The 19,999-nt window shown below is 39.2% G+C and overlaps 1 protein-coding gene across 2 annotated transcripts; it reads right to left on the bottom strand.

Annotated features, from left to right (window-relative positions):
- Positions 1-6: 6 nt before the first annotated feature.
- Positions 7-18,972, bottom strand: LOC102307743 (exocyst complex component 6-like). Of its 2 annotated transcripts, none has more exons than XM_005949637.3 (2): positions 18,756-18,972; positions 7-361 (listed from the first exon to the last, which is right to left on the bottom strand). In XM_005949637.3, the coding sequence occupies exons 1-2, from the start codon at positions 18,896-18,898 to the stop codon at positions 151-153; spliced, it is 354 nt and encodes a 117-aa protein (XP_005949699.1). In that variant the 5' UTR covers positions 18,899-18,972; the 3' UTR covers positions 7-150. The 2 variants fall into 2 exon arrangements, with proteins under 2 accessions (XP_005949699.1, XP_005949698.1); XM_005949636.3 differs by lacking the exon at positions 18,756-18,972 and adding an exon at positions 17,965-18,695.
- Between the last annotated feature and the right edge of the window lie 1,027 nt (positions 18,973-19,999).

Here is a 19,999-nt window from a genome sequence, read left to right as displayed (position 1 = left end):
AGATTATTTTCCATAATCGTTCAGCCCTATTACCAATAATCCCAAAAAACCTGCTGTAATTTTCTCTTCTTCACAATGCAGGAGTTCACACACCCACTGTTAAATTAAAAAGCCAATGTATAATAAAAGCGAGCTCTCTTACTATCACCTCTATGTGTCGCTAGTTATGTTTAACGTAATCTCTCTTACCATCAGTTTTTCTGCATCAGCACGGACTTTGAGGAGCTCTGTGATGGCATCCACAAACCCTTGGTGGTGAAAATTGCACATCTTTTCAATCTCACGGTCATGATTCCTGATCCTGGCATCAAGCTTTTCCATGAAGCGCTTGTGGGCATTGGGTTGGTCATCATAAATAGACCTGAAAGAGGAGTAGATGGGTAACAGTTTAACAAACAGCAGAAGAAAGAGGATAAAACATGAACAGAAAAATGAAAAAACAAACAACCCTTTCTTATGTGTGTGCCAGTTTAGCTCAGTGGGTGAGCAGGCGACCACATGGCTGAAACGCAGCGGTGCGAGTCCGATCAGTGGCCCTGTGCTGCATGTGCTCAAACCCCGGTCTCTCTCCACTAACCGATAAATGCAAACTTTTCACGGTTTTAATTGAAAAATTGTACTCGTTCACTGACAAAACTCACATAAAATGATAAAACCTGCACAGCTTTCTCAGGTCAACAGAGCCGCTCATCTTTCAGCTTCTGTCTTTTTGTTCAAACGTGAGCTGAAATTACAAACAATGTTGGATTTTTACACATTGGTCATCTTGACCATATCTACGTAAATAGGTGCACTGATTTGCTGCTATTCCATTTTTATTTATATCCTTAGAAGTATATATTTGTATATTATTGGAATTTAAATTCCCATCTTATCAGTCAGATGTACCAAGAGACACCTAAAGCAGAGTGTTAGTACTGTATCAAAGCTGATACAGATTAGATTCCTTCATCCTTCATGAAACATTAGGAGCCTCCCTGTAAATGCTGGCTCTGGACAAGGGCTGTGCGATATGTCCAGAATCTCATATCCCGATACAAGACATCTATCGTCCGATAACGATATAAATCACAAAAATGTAACATTTTCTGTAAAGTCTGTGAATCTTGGGCAGCTCGACTTGCGTGAAGTGTTTCCTTCTGGGCGTCGTGTAGCTGGAGTCGAGTGTTTTAACCGATGCATTAAAGGATGCATTTTTAGACATAAGTTGTAACGGCGCCGTTTTCTTTGTGAGTATTTATTACACGGCGTGCTGCGGGGAAAAGCCTGTTCTAACGTTTGAGTCTGAGCTTTATTTTTTAGCACCTGGCGTCTTTTTTACTTCTCATCCGTAAATAATCTGCTCTTTCACGTGATTCAGTTTATTTTGAAAGGTCTCAACAGGATCTTGAGCTTTATTGTGAAAGGTTTATGTGGAACATAAACAAACGGACACGCGATGGTTTTAACGTTGTTGTTGCTAACGACAACGCTTAAAAACAGGCGCTTGTCCGTCCGTAGTGTGGTTATATTAAATATAAGAGAAAGAGAGAACTTTAAGAAATGAATATAGCCTCTACAGTGACATCAGAACCATGAACAAATATCGCTGTAAACAGTTTATTTCCGACACCACGAAACAAACGATAGCGTAAAATGAAACGATAGATGTTTTTATATCGTCATCGGATATATATCGTTATATCGAGCAGCCCTACTCTGGACAATCAGCCAACGGTAGACTAAAACACAGTGGGACCAAAAACAACAGAGTGGGAGCTTAAGGTAGCAATCCAAAGACAGCACAAAGAGCTGGAGTAACAATACTGCAACAGGTGTAGAACTTTCCATTTCAGAACATACAGAATATTTCATATTTGTTTTAACGGGCAGTCAGCTTTCCTTTAATGAAATAAACGTTTCCTGATTGCTTCTTGCACTGATCAGTTTTTGTTACTGTACATGGTGAATGTAAACATGTCATACATACTTTTCTATGACATGTTTTGACTAATAAACTGAATTATTTCAGCCTTTGTATGAAAATCTAGCATGAGCACAACTGCATCATTTGTAAAAATAATTACGAGGAAGAGATCAGGAACATAACAAGGCAACTACAAAGTATTGTATGTTTCTGATCTTTCCTGAACCAGGAGTGATAATAGCCATGCAGACTGCTTCTACAAACACTTGTGAGAGAAATGTGGGGCACTCTCCGGAGCTCAGTGAAGTCGACAGGATGCCACATGTGCAACAAGTACAGCTGTGAAATTTCCTCACTAAATATTCCACAGTCAACTGTTAGAATTATTATAATGAAGTGGAAGCAAATAGAAATGACAGCAACTCAGCCACAAAGTGGTAGGCGACGTGAAATCACAAAGGGAGGTGCATAGTGCAGAGAGGTCGATCGCTACAGACCTCTAAACTTCACTTGGTGGAGAGTTTCATGGCCGAGCAGCTACATCCCAGCCTACAATACTGGCATAACCTTCCATTTATTGGAATTACTACGCCATCTAGTGACACTGAAGAGGAATAGCATGAGTACTGTTGTGAACCTACCAGTGACTCACATAAGTCACAACAACAGTCGCCTCAAGGTGCTTTATATTGTAAGGTAGACCGTACAATAATACATACAGAGAAAAACCCAAATGGTAAATGGCCTGCATTTGTATAGCGCTTTTCTAGTCCATAGGATCCCAAAGCGCTTTACACTACATTCAGTCATTCACACACACATTCACACACTGGTGATGAAGCTACATTGTAGCCACAGCCACCCTGGGGCGCACTGACAGAGGCGAGGCTGCCGGACACTGGCGCCACCGGGCCCTCTGACCATGAAGACATGCTGTGGAGGAGACAGAGATTAAATGCAGAGAGGTGTATACACACATACTGAGTGGAAATCCGAATTACTCCATGAATTGCGAATCACCAAGAATCAGAATCAGAATCAGAATCAGAAAGGGTTTTATTGCCAAATGTTGAGCAGGTTTACAACATTAGGAAATTGCTGCGGTGCTTCAGTGCAAACATAGTGTCATAAATAGCACTTAAATAGACATGGAAAAATAAAAGTAGGGATAAGAATTAAAAGTGCTACGTAGAAAGATATGTGCATGAGCTATACATGAGATATATACATGAGAATAAGAATTAAGAGTGCTACGTAGAAAAGAACTCAAATAATAATTGTTCTGCAAAACTACTGTCAACCTGCAGCAACATGAACTGCCATTGTTTAGAAAACCACACACCTGTGTATAAAGGCTCCCACAGTTTACACTGCACGCCAAGACAAACACCAGTCCATGAAGTGCTGAGAAAGAATCTGTGTAGATAACAAACTGCAGTGAGGCAAAGATGAGAAGAGTCTCATGGAAGTCTTAAATAATGTGACAGGAAGTTACTCCAGCTCATTCTGCCAAAAACTTTTTCTCACAGTTGTAGGGTTTATTATCTTTGACACATACAGTTCGTAGCTTTTAGATTTTTCCATATTTCCAATAAAAACAAGGAATACTTTGAACCTGTTTTTAATTGAATTTCCCTGGTAAATACTTCTATGCACATATGTATACTGAATCCACATTTTTGCACAGATTTGGCTTTGTAAAGATAAGATTAGTTAAGATAACCTTTATTAGTCCCAGGCTAATAGGCTGCCGACCTTTGCCAGCGCACGTGGTACTAAGCTTTTGATCAGCTGTAAAACAGCCTGTTTCAGTGTAAGCACTGTTTTCAGTAAACTGCATGCTCAAAAAGTGTTTTGTCTCACTCCCCTTTCTTCTTGTTGCATGTTGAAGCTCAATCAAAAAGATCAAAATGTGATTTTTGACATTTCTTAAGTGATCTTAAACTTTTGATCGGGACTGTATGAATGCGGAAAGATGCGTAAAGCATTGTGAGGGCTCAGGTATAAAGGAACCAGTCCAGTCCAACAAGGCTATCTGACAGGACATTATATTAGTACATGTTGTGGTAAAAATTAAATAATGATCCTTAAACCCTACTGCTCAAAGTACTGCTTGCACAAAAACACCTTGATATAATGCAATATTATTTTGAAGCCACCTCACCCGGGTCTACGTTGCCTTGAGAAGTAACTGTAACAGTATTTAAACATCTGTCAAAAACTTCCCATCAGCAAATCAATCAAATATCTCTGATGGATAAAAAACAGCATTTAGCCTTTCATCCGTGACTTGTCTCACACTTATTTGTAAGTGTGATAAACATGGATTTAAATTAAGCTTGAAATTTATGGCATTGCAACATCGGCCATGAAGCAAAGCTGCAGCTGTGCCAAAAAAAGCAACGCAACAACGAAAATTATCTTCAGCTATAGATACTGATCTGGACTCAGACATCCATCATTTTAAATGAAACTTGATCCATTTCATCCAAGGATTTGAATTTGATAATTGCAGCAACTGTCACAGATTCACATTTAGGTGCTTTTCTTATGAAGACCTGAGCTGTTTATCTGCTTTCCACAGAGCCAGCTTAACAACAGTCTGCTGGCTTTTTGCTATATTAAGTGCTACAGTTTCTTCAAAAACCATTTAGAAATTTTAATCAACAACAACTTTCAGTCTAATTTAATCCAAGGGATCGTGTAGGGTTTGCATCCAGCTGTCTCACTATAATGAGACTCATGCAAGTAACAGTTTATTTATTTATTTCATTTATGTGGAGGAATACACACAAATTATTTTGCCAGTGACACAGGAGTGGGAACTTTGTGCCTTTGAGATATGCTGCTCCCCACAGTATATCACCACCTGCCATGGAACAGTGGAGAAAGATCAGCCAACTGACATGTGACAGTTTACGGCTGCCACGATTACATCGACTATCAAAATCGCCTAAACCAGTTTAATAGTCGACCCGTCGTCTGAAGCTTTGCAAAATCCTGAACAACACAGGAATAAGTAGTAGCACTTAAGTGTATAATAACAGACTGAAACAGAAGACTCAAGTCAATTTAATTTACACAGCGCCACATCACAACAGCAGTCGCCTCAAGGTGCTTTATATTGATACAATAATACATACAGAGAAAACCCAACAATCATATGGACCCCATATGAGCAAGGTGACAGTGGGAAGGAAAAACTCCCTCTTAACAGGAAGAAGATGGCCCACCATATCCCAGAATTCATAGCACGGCTCAGCTAATTCCAGTTTCCAACAATGGCGGCAGCTACTTAGTTTTAATATTACTCTTTCTGGGTCACAAAAGAAACTTTTAATATATTTTCAGGTGAGAATGTAGCTGTGCAAACTTCAAATATCTGCTCGGTTTATCAAGACACCACACATTTGCAAAATATGTTACCCACCAGCTCGATAGGTGACCGTCCTGTTATATGTTAGATAGCAAGGAGCAGACGGCGGAGTTCATCAAACTCCACCGAGACGATCTCCAAATTTCATTAAAACTTTAATAAACTATCATATCATCTTGTCTTTATTTTTAGTTGGCACACACCTGAATCACTTCCAGCTGTAAGCTAATGATAGTTATATAAGAGCAGATGCTGCTGGTGCAATAAGCTGTATGTTTTACGTCCGATGGATCTGATTAGTCGACTAATCGCAAAAATAATCGGTGACTAGTCGACTATGAAAATAATCGTCTGTGGCAGCCCTGATGGACAACCATCGCAATTTTGCTCGGAGGAATCTCAAACGTTTCTACAGTCTGCTCATCTGATGTTAGCGCTACGCTGTTCTTCATTAGTACGATGAGATTAACACATCCTGTTTGTTCTTTGGTTTTTAAATGAGACTTTATCCTGGACAAACTCATGGGCTGTTTTTGTATTTGGCCAGTAACCATTTTCCAGTGTGGTGGATAAGTTCTGTTCTTCTTTGTCTGACAAATCAATTCTGCATTTTCTGTCACCCCAGAGTTCAAAATACTGGTTCATTATTATTTTAAAAAACAGATATTTGGTCTTATATTTTTTAAAAAATCCTTTACTGCCCAGGCTTTTTCCCAACAATTTAAGGTGAAGGGAGAACAAAGACAAGCAATGCACTCATTTTCAAACTGCTCCTTTCTTTAACTGTCAAAGATTTATGTGTTGTGCTTTTCTTGTGCAGACTTGAGCAGTTAAGCAAAGTGAGAGAGTATCAGCATCTAAATTATTTTATGTGGAACACAGCAGGCTAGTGCTGATACACAGGCATGGAAATCAACTGAAACACAGGTGCACAGGGCTGCTTTACATACACCCACACACAGAAAAATCCCTTTTAACTGAAAACCTAATAGGTCAGAGAATCATTCTCTTATGTATTAAAAGAAAACTATTGAGAATATGCACTGTTGATAAACTGTCTGCTATTTAATTTAAAAAAGTCACATTTATAGAGTGAATGTAAAAATTTAGATATTTTTAAACAGAGTCACTCTCTAAACAGATTTATTAGTTTAGTCATGCAATATGGCTTATGTTTATTGTTTTATTTTTACTGCACAGTCTTCAATAAAATATATGCAAAATATTTTGGTTTGATATCATTATTGTTACTAATATTCTTTAGGGCTGCAGCTGTTGGGAATTTAATTAAACGATTAAACTATAGATTATTTCGTTAATTAATCAAGTAATTGGATAAGAAAAATGTTGGTTTTATTAATGAGAAATAATAGATATTGAAAAGAGAAAGAGTCTTTCAAAATGCTCATTGGTTTCCATTTTAGAAACTGCAATCTTTGGAGTTTCATTTTTAGTTTCAGGTTTCATTTGTCAAAAACAAAAACACCAAGCCTTTTCTATTACGGGGCAAATTAAATGTTATTCTCAAAGAAAACTTTTTCTTATAAAACGCATAAAACATAAATCTGTACTCTGAGTTTTTGTACGCGTTTGAGTCACACAGTCCAGCGGCTCACAGTTTGGTAACCTATGTGCATTTTTATTGGCTTGTGATTTTTCACTGTGTGAAACGATAGAGCAGCTACAAAGTTTGCTTTTCTTCACATCAGACTTCTTTGATCAGGTGCTTTGATGGAGGATTCCTGCTCACATTTTCCCAGTAAATGTTTTAATGGGGATCAAAGGAACAGCGCTGCTGCTTTAGATGCTAGAAGCCTTATTCAAACAAAGCTCACCTTCTCAGTAGAGCTGGGCGATATGAGATTTTTTCATATCACGATATGTTTTTTTCATTTCAGGCGATAACGATATCTATCACGATATCAGCCAAATAACTATATTTGTAAGATTTAAATGTGCCGTTGCTCACAAGTAAAATGTGAAATAATCAGCAGCTTGTTTTTATTTAAATATTTATTTCCCATAATAAGTTCAACAGGGTAGATGTACTTAAGGAACATGAGACTTTTTCAGATAAATAAAGGCAAATATTGCAAACTACACAAAAGGCAGCCGCTAAAGCGTTTAAGTTTCAAAATAGAACAAACAGAAACAGACTAAATTGTCAATTCCACTTAGAAACAAAATATTAATTCTAAAAATAAATCTTAGTTTGTTTTACAGAAGAACAGACAAAACTGACTAACTTTTGTCAATATCAAATAAACTGAGAACTAAAAGGAAATTCTCAATCTCTCCTTGTTGTATAGCTGAGCTTTTCAAACAGTTTTAACAGTTACTTTAGTCTGACAAAAGCCGAATGACGAATTAGCGCTTCCAGTCAGAGACTGAGGCTACGTCCACACGTACACGGGTATTTTTGAAAACGGAGATTTTCCGTTTTCGTTTTAAAAAATAATCCCGTCCACACATAAAGGCAGAAATGAAGGAAAACGCTGCTATGAACATGCCAAAGCAGCAGGTGGCGCTAGATTCCTAACCGTGCAGAAATGTTGGCCAATCAGAAGTCTAGAAGCCTCGGTGGGAAAAAGTAAACAAAGCTGGGGCATAGAAGCAGAACCGAGTCGTATGTGTGGAGGGACAGTAACTGTGTGTATATGTAAGCATTTAAACACTGCAGAGAGTAGAATTAACAGTAACAGTATTGTAGAAATTCATTTCACCGAAACAATAACGTGGCGCACAGTGTGACGTCAAAAAATGCGCACACCTTTGACGCTGCGTTTTCTCCGTTTTTCTAGTCCACACGTAAATGCAAAAACGGAGTTTTCAAAAATCTTCGTTTTCAGTGACCAAAAACGCCGTTTACGTGTGGACGAAAGGTGCAAACGCATAGAAAAATCTGCGTTTTCAAAAATACCCGGGTACGTGTGGACGTAGCGCATGCACCAGTTTATTGTATTTCCAGACTTGCTTTCGGCACATTTACAGTGCACGCTACTCTGTTTTTTGTCAGACTTGAAATAGCCGAAATACCTTCACACTACGGAACTTCTATGGCTCTTCCGTTCGACAATCTCTCCGGCGTTGGAACCATCATCTGTTTTCTCTTCGGTCACGCTCATTTCCTCCATTACCCGGGCGGTACGGTGGCTGGCTGCTTCCCAAACAAATACACATGTGCGGCTTGGCACTTGTGCTGTACGTAACAAGTCACGTGACGTGACGCTGCGGCTGTGATTGGTTCGGCTCTGCGCTACGTAATTTGGATTGGCTGTTCTTTTCTTTGTTTTTCTTTTTTTTTAAAGAGGACAAGAGCGGCGAGGTCTATCGCGATAGTTTAATTTTTCTATCGAGAAAAAGTTATATCGCGATACATATCGTTATCGTTCTATCGCCCAGCTCTACTTCTCAGTAACGGCTCCGCCCCTTTTATCTTTGCATTGTGTAAAGAGACGCTTGCAAAAAAAATTTATACTTCACACAATTTCATTGAGACAGTATTTATATTATTTCACTTTCAATCTGAAAAATGTTCTGAAAACATTGACATAAATATGGTCTGGTGCACACCATGCTTCCCTTTAGACTCACCTCTCTTCCTTCCATGTAAAATAGGACGGCTGCTGTCAGCCTTTAGCAAGCTCGATAATCTAAGCTGTCTTTAATATCTCTATATTTACACGATGTCTGTGAAGGTCATCCAGGTCATCGTGGTCTAAGGAGCTTGGAAAGAAGAGCATCTGGGCGATGTTCTTTCTTTCAATTTTGCCATTTCTCCTCAACAGCTGTCCATAGTGGACCTCATCACAGCCACAGAAACAGCCATACGGACTGATAAAATATCACAAACAGAAGCAGAGCAAATCAGGATGAAAGTTTCAGCCACCCTCTCCAGTCCCTCCGTCTAACCTCACAGTACAAGAAAAAGAAGGCCGTCGCTTCCTGAGCAAAGACCACAACATCACACGCACACACACACACACAACAGGTTACCACACAAAGATTACTACACTCCTCAGTGACTCCTACGAAGCCTTAAAGCGAGACCCCACAAGCAGCTACAAAAAGTAAGTTATCACTTAGACCTTGAAAAGGACAAAATCATTGACCATCCGACATATTTCAAAACACTCTTGTACTTCTCACTGTCCCTCTTCCCTTCTGATTTTCTTTTCCTGCATCGTTCTTTCTCCCTTTCCTGTCCCTCAGTCATGTCTGTCCCGTCTGTAACAACTGAAAATAAAATAAAATAAATAATAACAACAATAAAGGTCGATCAAATGGACCAGTACGGCAATGCCATGATGATCCATTTGGCAAAGTAAATCCATTGGGTCTCCTTGTTGGTCTTCAGACAACAATTCTGACGGCTAAAGAACCAAATGGGACGGCAAAAAACCCCAAAACTCTTGTACACATTTAAGGCTTTTCATCATCTCTCCCCTCCATATCTCTCTGATGTGGTTCAGATCACCACCCCATCCCGGTGTCTCTCCCCGTCTTGCCACCCTGGGGAGCAGGGCTTTCAGCTGCTCCTCCACTCTGGAATTCCCTTCCTCCTGATTTAAGAAATATCGCTTCCTTGTCTCTCTTTAAGTCCCAACTCAGAACTCACTTGTTCAAAACAGCTTATCACACATAAACTCTCCACTCTGCTATTTTTCAATGTGTTTTATGTCTTATGCTTTTATGATTGTGTAAACTGCTGGCTTCATGTTGCTTTTATTGTTCTGCTGAGTGCAGTGTCCTTGAGTGTTCTGAAAGGAGCTTTCAAATAAAATGTATTATTATTATTATATCATTGTCTATACCCAGGGGATGCCATACGCTGTATTTACAGACTTCCTAAGATCCATAAAGAAGGCGTCCCACTCAGACCCATTGTCAGCAGCATAAACTCAGCCACTTACAACATTTCCAAACACCTTGCTGGCATCCTAGCCACCCTGGTGGGGACCACCACATCCAATCAAGAACTCCGCCGACTTCACCAACTTCACCAGTGTTGAGATCCCTTCCTACTCATATTCCCCCCACTGTCCCTCTGGGGGGCTACTCCCACAGGGCTTAAATCTAGGACTCTCCACCATTTGACCCTAGAACTGAAGAAGCTTCTTGGATGAGAGTCTTCGAACAACTTCAAGTCCAGACGCTTTTCTTTCCAAGCTCCTTAGATATCTACGTGATGTTTATGCTTGAAAAGCAGTAGCAAGTTAACGCGTTAGCACCATGCAGCCCTCACACGGGGCGATCCGTGTTAACTCGCTAACGGGGATTTGCCACGTTAATGCGGTTATGGCGTTAACGTCGTATTAACGAGCACTCGTTTTTTTTACATCAGAGTTTGTTGATCAAGTGCTTTGATGAACGACTGCTGCTAGCTTTTTCCCAGTCAAGGCTTTAATGCTGGTTACTGGGACAGTGCTGCTGCTTTGGACACTAGGAAAAAAAAACCTGTTTTCTATCACTCAACCTGAGCTTATCTTCTCACTAACGGCACCACCTCTTTGCTCTTCGCAGTGTGACTCCAGTTCCACGGGCTTCGTGGGCTTAATGTTGTATGTATTCCTGGCAACTCATTTCTTAATTGACTAAATGGGGAAAAACTATTTAGATTAACAGACTAGTTTAAAGGTAACAGACACTTAAATTTGGGGCACGTTTCTCCAAAACTGCCTGAACGACTGCATTTCAAACTTTAAAAGTTGCAAAGGTCTGTTTTGAATCACAGATGTGGGTGAAACGTTACAGCTAAACGAAACATGCTTTGAGAATTTTTTATTATCGAATTACTCGATGAATCATTGCAGCCCTACACACACACACACACACACACACATATATTTTGTTGTTGTTTTTTAAACTTTTACTTTGCGTATGCAAACAACCTTTTATCTGCTATGTTTGTTTTTGTGCTTGTTTTTTGTTTTTCGTGAGCAAATTTTGGTTTTGGCAGAACTCTTGGCATAACTGGTTATATAAACACCCGCACATGATTGTGCCAAATACATGCAGCTTCTTGACAATAACAGAACTGATAAAGGATTTAAATAAGTCAGAATTTCAGGCGAAGGGTGGGCACAGTGAAAGCGAACCCATATCAAAATATTCAAATTTAAACCGTCTTCCCATTTTTATGTGTGGCATTAGATTACAATAACGGTTCATGTGGCAAACACAACACTTATGACTGTCATAATGTAACGAACTGAGAAAATCCTTCACACACTATGAAATGTTAATCTGTCCCTCTGAGGACTACAGACGCGCCTCAGTGTGACACTGTTTTTTACATCCCTCGAACAGCACGCTTGTTCAAGTCTAAGAAACAACTAAAGATATCATTTAACTCCACAATTTAACACTGTAGATCAAAATAAAAGGAATTTCATTTCCTTTAGCTCTGATCATAACAAACAAATCGAAGGAGTAGACATTTTTTAATAAATATGGCTAAAAATCAGCACAAAGAACACATGACAGGAAACATCAGCACGTCTACTACAGCAAACAGGTATCTGTAGACATGGAGCCTGTAGTGCCACAAGCCTGACTCACCTGCAGAAAATCAGAGTTGTCATAGTTTTGCATTTTCAAACAAGTTTTTATATTTATTTCAGTTTCAGTTCAAGAGTGATTTTTCTTTCATAGTTTCAGTGTTAGTTTGAGTCTTTTTAATTATTAATGTGTGAAGGGCTTATGTCAGAGGCAAGATTTTTACAGATATTAAAATTAAAAACATTTTGTAGACACCCAAAGTATCAAGAAGTATGTCCAATAACCCTTCAACAGTAAAGTTGCACTTTTTGTTTTAGCAAACTAAACAATAAAACCAAGCATATTACCTCAATATTTGTATTTTATTTATTTTAGTTTATTCAAGTTTATAACATTTCTCAGTCAGTTATTTTTTTTAAATGTTTGGCTTTCATTACAGTTAACATTTTTTAACACTATTTTTAGTGTAGTTTTAGTTAACTATAACAACCTTAGTGGAAAGCAAGCTTTAGCTGCTTGTCTGGGGTCAACTGGTGGTTAGTAATGCGTAACTCAGTATGAGTTACAATAAACACCAGACAAACTACTTAACGAGGACATGAAACACTACACGTATCAAAGCTAACGCACATCATGGAAAACTGACAGTTTATGAAGCTGGATTTCAGAAATAAATTTGGACTTTTATTGAAGTGATTGTCATAATTGCAGAACAGCGTGCATCATTGCTAATGCAGGGCACAAAGCTGCACACCTTTCAGCCACGATTTATTTATTTTTCTGATGTTAATTTTTTTAGATTTTCTTCTTCTTTGTTGTCAGTTTGGAGTAAAATGTTCAATGTTCACGATGCTCGATTTGAGGCGCCGGCATGATTAACGACTGAAGAATGTGATCAGTGGCTTTAAATGCTGCTGTTTGGAGAGTCTTTGACATTTTTAATGAAACAGTTCTAGTGTTTGAATTCACATCTGAGTGTTTCTTAGTTTTAGACTAGTCGGTTGGTCTAAATTGTTTTTAGGAACATTCCTAATACACTCTCACACATATACACACGACCATCTATGATTTGTCTGGAGTTTGGACACATATAATGAGCTTCATATAATAAATACTTTTTTTAATCTGAGGCAAAGGTTGGTTACATTTTCTCTGAATTTGAATGTCTGGTTCACTCTTGACTTAATATACTAAAGTCCCCTCAGACATGACTTCTGTGGAGCGACAGACTGACCTGCAGTTGGAGTTACTTTGTTAAACAAATCAGCTGCTTCACCTAATCAAATTTAAATCCTCCGCCAGCTCAACTACCAAGGGTGAAGTCAAAGCTCGTATCTGGCACAAGACAGTAAAACCAGGGGCAGAAACATGAGACAAAACAACTACGCTGCCAGTTTATGAGTGTTGGAGTCAATGGAACACACCCTACGGTGTTGCAATGGGAGGACTGTCAGTTACACTGAAATTCTTGCTAAATAGTTTCTGGTCTGGTAATGTGCCAAACATTTATCACACTTATCAACACTTACAGTGAAAGAAAGCCACTGATGCACGAATCTGATGAGACTACTACAGGAGAAGGACTCGTGCACTCATCTAAATTTGGCCTTTGACAAAAACAGCTCATAATATTACAAAAACAAAACTAATACTGAAGCTAACACAAACTAAACTTAAAAATACATGTAAAGCAATATGAGCAAACCAATTTCATACACTAACCTAAACTAAACTTAAATGAATAAAAATGAAAACTAACTAGATGTTGTAATATACCTCTGTGCTACTCATAGATTCCCCTCTACACAATTTTGTATTTGTGTGTGTGTGCCTGTGTTTGGGGGGCTTGCATTAGAACAATCCTTCAACAAAAGCACTTAATCCTGCTCTACAGGTTAACGCTGGATGGAATCGTTGATAGGCTTCTGCAGCTTTTGGCCGTGGGTCTGCGCAGAATGACAGACATTGCACAGACTCTGCTGTCACAAAATACGCAGTTACTGCAATACTTTTTCATCGCTTTGGATGACAGTTTGCAACAGAAACATCAGCAGTACAAAAGAACCAGCCAAAAGAAAATGGGGTGTCCATTCCTAAACAAGGGGCTTCCTCTGTAGCATCGACATTGTTATGAAAAATCTGATACGGATCAGAAAATTTAACTGTGCAAATTCAAATCAACTTTACAAAAATCACTGATTCCAGATACAAAGGACTCAGCTGCATTTATATTATGAGTGCAACAACAGATATGAAGACAAGCTAAACAGCACACTGATTGATGGACTGATTCTTTTACAGCACTTTTCTAATTTATCTGCGCACTCAAAGATTCACACACGGAGAGCAACTTGGGGTTATTATCTTATATTATCTGCTCAAGGATATTTGACATAGACTGGATGGAACTGCTAACATTCAGATTAGCAGATGACCTGCTCGACCACCTCAGCTACAGCAGCCCCAACTCATTGAACCAAGACTGGACACTCGGCCGTCAATGTTTGCAGACGGGCTATTTTTGTGACCACCACAGAGAGACATCATAATAGCCAGAGGTTTGAATCATAAGAACTGCGTGACTGTCATCTGGTGTGTGTCACTACGTATGATGCAACATAACTGGTGTTTGGTACTAATATTAGTAGTTATTTGTTAGGGCTGTGCGTTATGACCAAAATCTCATATCCCGATATAAAACATTGATCGTCCCGACAACGATATAAATCACAAACATTTTACATTTTCTGTAAATTCTGTGAATCTCAGGCAGCTCGACTTGCATGAAGTGTTTTCAGCTGGGCGTCGTGTGCCTGCAATCGAGTGTTACGTTAATTAAAACAGCCATAATTTTGTTTGTGAGTATTGATTACATGGCACGCTGCAGGAAAAAGCCTGTTCGAAGGTTTATTTTTTAACACCTGACGGCTCTTTTTAGCTTCTCGTCCGTAAACACACTGCATACAACTTCACGTGATTCAGTTTATTTTGAAAAATCTCAACAGGATCTTCAGCTTTATTATGAAAGGTTTATGTGGAAAATAAACAAGCGGACGGCGGAGCCACGCAATGGTTTTACCGACGTTGTTGCTAACGACAACGCATAAGAACAGTCACTTCTGCGTCCGTAGTGTGGTTATTTTAAATATAAGAGGAAGAGAGAAGTTAATTCCACAGTGACCGTCAAATCCTTGAAAAAATGTTGCCGTAAACAGTTTATTTTGTGACACCACAAAACAAACGACAGCGTAAAATGAAACGACAGACGTTTTCTTATCATCATCCGATATATATCGTTATACTGAACAACCCTATTATTTGGTACTAGTTATTTTGTGTTTTTGTACTGCACTTTGGTCCAGGCTGCTGTTGTAATTAAATGTGCCATATAAATAAGTAAATGATAACTCCCATATTTATTTTCTTTAAGTGTTTATTAGCCTTATATAGTTGTAAGTGTTTTGATATTTTTATATTAAATATATGCTGTGAGCCTTATATTGCTATAGTTTCTATTTCATTGGCATTTGGTATCTTATGTTGGGCCTTTGGTCATTTTGTTATTGAAAAGTGTTTTAGATTTTATACACTCATGTTTTATATTTACATTGCTAGTCACCAAGTGCTTTTGATAATTTAACTGAAATGTAAAAAAGAAACAGTACTTTCCATGTTGTAATTATATAGACTATTCACTGAATTTACAAAAATGCACTATATTATGATATACAGTGGGTAAAATAAGTCTTGAACACGTCACCAATTTTCTAAGTAAATTATTTTGAAATGCTGCTTACTTGAAATTCTCACCAGATGTCACTGTGTATATCGTTATCAGGATAAGAACTGGCTTTTAACAGGATAAGAGATTTTGGTCAGTGACAAAGAAATCAGCCAAAAGATTATAGACCACCATATGTAAGAACAGGGTCCTTGTTTCTTCTAGTATGTTTACTGTGTTATCTACAAGAACGTCAAAAGAAATCTTGCATTATAGAATATTACTGATCAACAGAACCTGCAAGATTACACGAGAGGAAAGCAACCACAGCCATTTCTGGATCTAACATTTGTTTTTGGTGTGCACACACATAAGTTCATGCTTTTGAAGTTAACATGTATGTGAGGGAGCAGCTACACTGATCACTACTGAACTCATAAGGGGAAAAATGGATGGCAGGCATTTTTGGACGTTGGCTAGATTTTAATTTCAGGTTTAATTAAAGTATGATTTGCAGAGATGACAGTTTATTCTCTCAACTTTCATCCATCCATTTCCTTGCGCTTCTCCTTTTCAGGGTCGCGGGGGGCGCTGGAGCCTTTCCCAGCTGTCTTGGGGTGAGAGGCAGGGTACTCCCTGGTCAGACAACCAATCGCACTCACATTCACTCCCACATCCACACCTATGGGCAATTTAGTGTTTCCAGTTAACCTATCTCCACTCAACTTTCTATTACATCAATTGTTTTGGTGGATTACAGAATGCTGTGTTAATGAGGACATTACTAAGAATGCAGGAGTCAAGCCATTTTACACAAACTAGACTAAACATGTTAGTAAAATTATTAAAAGTCATAAGAACCAAACAAATATGATAACTGTTTTAGCTGTTCCTGTGTGTCTGAAAGTGGGACATTACCTCCCCAGTGTCTATTTTGCATTCTTTGTATTTCACTTGCACAGTATGTATTATGGAGGGCGGCCAGTGCTGCCTTAATGGTTAGCATGTTTGCCCCCCTGCTTCACAAAAATGGTCTTGGATATTTGCAATCTCAAGCAGGACAACAGAATAATTATGGACATGACGCCCTCCCACCTAGGAGCAAATGCAAATGCACTCCGAAACAAGTGAATCTATGCTAGCACAAAAGAAGAAGACCTTGTGAAGATGCTGAAGGAAACGGGTACAAATGTTCCATTGAAACAAATATGCCAACATAACCTGCATTCCTCAGCAAGGTCAGATTGTCTTTTTTATCTACAAAAAAAGACATAGTGAGGACATGTCTTTGCCTAAGTCCTCTGGTTTATCCTTAACGACTGTTGTACTGACTGGAACTACAAGGACGATGCTTTCAGGCTGGCACAGCTCCAATGGTGATTTATAAGACTGAACATGAGTGCCAAGTGGTAATGTTAATACTGGAGTAACTGACTCGCTGTTACCATCATGAAAAGAGAAGACAGTCCACCACACAACACCCAGTGTTTATGACTCTGTCCACTGAGCCATATAATAGTCCACACCCAGGAAAGGCCTATGCACTGCACCAGAGCTGCATTTGCACGTGTTATTATCCAGGAAATATTCACTAATATTAGCTATAAGAAAAATCCCGTTTTTAGCCCGACCCTTTCAATTAGTATTCTTATTATTAGTAAGCTCTACAGTAAGCAAAGCAAACCCCTATGATCACTGACAGCACGTCACTGTCATTTTACAACACCCGACCAAGCTGCCAAGAGATGAAGAAAAGACAGCGTCACCCTAGAGATAAGAGATGAAGACACGCGCTGAGAAAGCTAGATAGCATTGTTACCTGGAGGGTATACACTCATCACTTTCCCCAGGTATGAGAAACAACCACGGCCTACAGGCACGTCTACAGGACAGGTGTGACAGGTGGAAGCATTCAGCTAATGTTATTCACTGTGGCCTCGGAAGCTACTTTGGCATCTAATTGCCTAAAATAACCAGTGCGGTGTGTTGGGGAACGTCAGGCTGAGCAAACCGGCATCCTGTGTCACTACTGTCGCCCACATAACACAACACCACAGGGTCAGTGTTCTTATCCGCTCGTGGCATTCGTTTTATTTTAGCCAACAACTATCCAAAATCGTTACCTGTTAGCCGTTAGCTAACTCAAGCTGCACAACGACGTAAGGATGTGAAGTCCCACAGCCACACCCACAAATGATGTTGACATTTTTGACAGGTCACTAGTCATCCATCCTTACACATAACCTAAAAGATTACCTCACAGTCACTGCTGCTAACACAACAGCTAGCCCCATTCCTCATTTCAACACTATCTTGACTGTTGGCTAAAATAGCCAGCGCTAGCCTGCTACTGGGTAAGGCTAAGCTAGGTCTTAAACAAAAGGTGTGATCATGTAATACACAGTGAAAAACACAGGACCTATGTTGCTAAGGGCGTTTTTAGAAGCTATATATTCTTACCGAAGAGTCGGACCGACACAAGCTGTGTCGGTGCTTTCAATTTCCTGTAAAATCCGCTCGTGCTCCGTTATGCACTCCAGGGTTTCGCTGTCCGCCATGATTGTTATGTGCATATTACGGCTATCACTGCAGCTACAGCGGAGCATAGGTCAGTGTGAGGTCCGGCCTGTGGGAGGCGCACTACGGTCGTGTTGACCCCGGTGATTGCGGCTTTGTTTCCGCATAGCCTGTGCCTGGTTCCTCAAACATTGTACCACATGGAAAACCACACGGGTTTTGACTGTTTATGATCTTATCATAAATACTGTATAGCGAGTGGTTTGCATGGTTAGTAGTAAAAAACAGGAAAATAATTTGTACTGTCATTCACACGGTACTTGTAATAATAAAGATGCCTGCTATCAAATGAGCTTTAGTGGCTTCTATTTGATTCATCTCAGTTCTGCTGTAGATACATTTTAAATAACAACATGCAGAGGAGGTTATTTACATCTTTATAGTTTGTTTGTTTTTGTTTTGTTAAATCAAGATACAATTCTGGTAAAGCCTGACAAATACTGACGGACACTGACGCTAATAATACTAAGCTTTTTTCACATTAAATGTCTGTAATTGAACTCACAGTTTAATCAAAGCAAACACAGTTTGCATGTGTCCGCTAGCTTCTAAGTGCGTTCTTTCCTGGTCTTGGTATTAAGACAAACCAGCGTTTTAAATGTTGTAATTTAGCTAAATCAGTCCACCTTCAGTTGTGTTCAGCAGATAAATCTTGGGTGTGTTTTGGAGTTTACCTTAAGGTGGTTCCAAGAGGTAAGTCCACAGATTCCAACTCTGCAAAAATATTCCCAAAAGCCTTCTTTTCTTCTTCTTTGCTTTCTGCTTCGCTTTGACGAGGCGGCTCAGGTAAAGCAGCATAGATCCTGTCACTAGCCATTCTCTCTTAGTGAAGTATGTCTTGAGTATGAAGACTAAAAATCTGTACGTGTAAGAGAGGGTGTGTGTGTGTGTGTGTGTGTGTGTGTGTGTGTGTGTGTGTGTGTGTGTGTGTGTGTGTGTGTGTGTGTGTGTATCGTGCAGGGTACCTGCTGTGGTCAGCAGAAAAAAGGGTGCAACAGGAAAAAGAGACCTTGTGATTCACTGAACTTTGAAGCCAACAAAACTAATTTCAGCAGTTCTGTGTTAGTAGCTGTGGCTTTATTCACCTCTGAAAAGTAAAACCACAGCCATCGAGCTGCAGTTGATGTTGCAGATACAGGGCCTGATTTCTTAGTTATTTGTCACACATGAATACTGATCAAAGTGTAATATTATAAAGAGGAAATACAAAAATACAAAATGCAGTTTGATGATGATTTTATCTATTATGGAAAAAAATCTGTCCAAACCTCCCTGGCCTGATGTGACAACGTCATTTTGCCTAAACCTAACACAGAACTGTGATCACTGGAATTTATTATTATTTAATAATAATAATAGTATTAATAATATAATAACATCCATGAGGGGAAACCACTTGTTCAGTGACCTGTAAACCACAGAGCTCCCTTTTCTGTCAGTTTGTTCAGTCTGTTGTTGTCAGCAGCTCCCCCAGCAGACTAACAACTAACTGACAGAAAAACGTCTCCAGTATCTGCTGCGCATGTTAAAGAAAGATAGACTTCCAGTTCAGCCTGGCCTCAGAGTGCAGAGGTGGCAAAAGTACCTAAGGAGAAATACACAGACTTGATTCAACTTCTTTACTGAAGATTACTTAAGATTAAAAAGATTAAAAATTATAACATGTCATCTGTAAATCTGCAGTTTATCAAGTGTCACGAGCAGTCATTACCTTTAATATAACCTCTCTTGTTCCTCTCATGTCTTTTCTTACATTTTTCTCCATCTATGATTGAAATTCGCTCTCTTTCGTTTCCCTCCCTGGAAATCCAACATCTGGACCGTTAGCAACACACTTTGTGACAAACTGTAGTAAATAAACCGTAGTAAATGAGCACAAAAACAATTGAACCTGCTTAGCTATACCATACCGTCACTG

Source organism: Haplochromis burtoni, unplaced genomic scaffold (genome assembly GCF_018398535.1).
Source record: "Haplochromis burtoni strain Fernald_Lab_line unplaced genomic scaffold, NCSU_Asbu1 Contig_691, whole genome shotgun sequence".
NCBI classification, from domain to species: domain Eukaryota; kingdom Metazoa; phylum Chordata; class Actinopteri; order Cichliformes; family Cichlidae; genus Haplochromis; species Haplochromis burtoni.
This window is presented reverse-complemented; position numbering and strand designations above follow the sequence as displayed.

Bases quoted from the DNA above. Each gene is read 5' to 3' on its own strand.
- LOC102307743 (XM_005949636.3), bottom strand. From the start codon at position 18,110: ATGCTCCGCTGTAGCTGCAGTGATAGCCGTAATATGCACATAACAATC. The intron at 362-17,964 runs GTAAGAATATAT...CTCCTCTTTCAG, and splicing joins TGTGTCGGTCCGACTCTTCG to GTCTATTTATGATGACCAAC.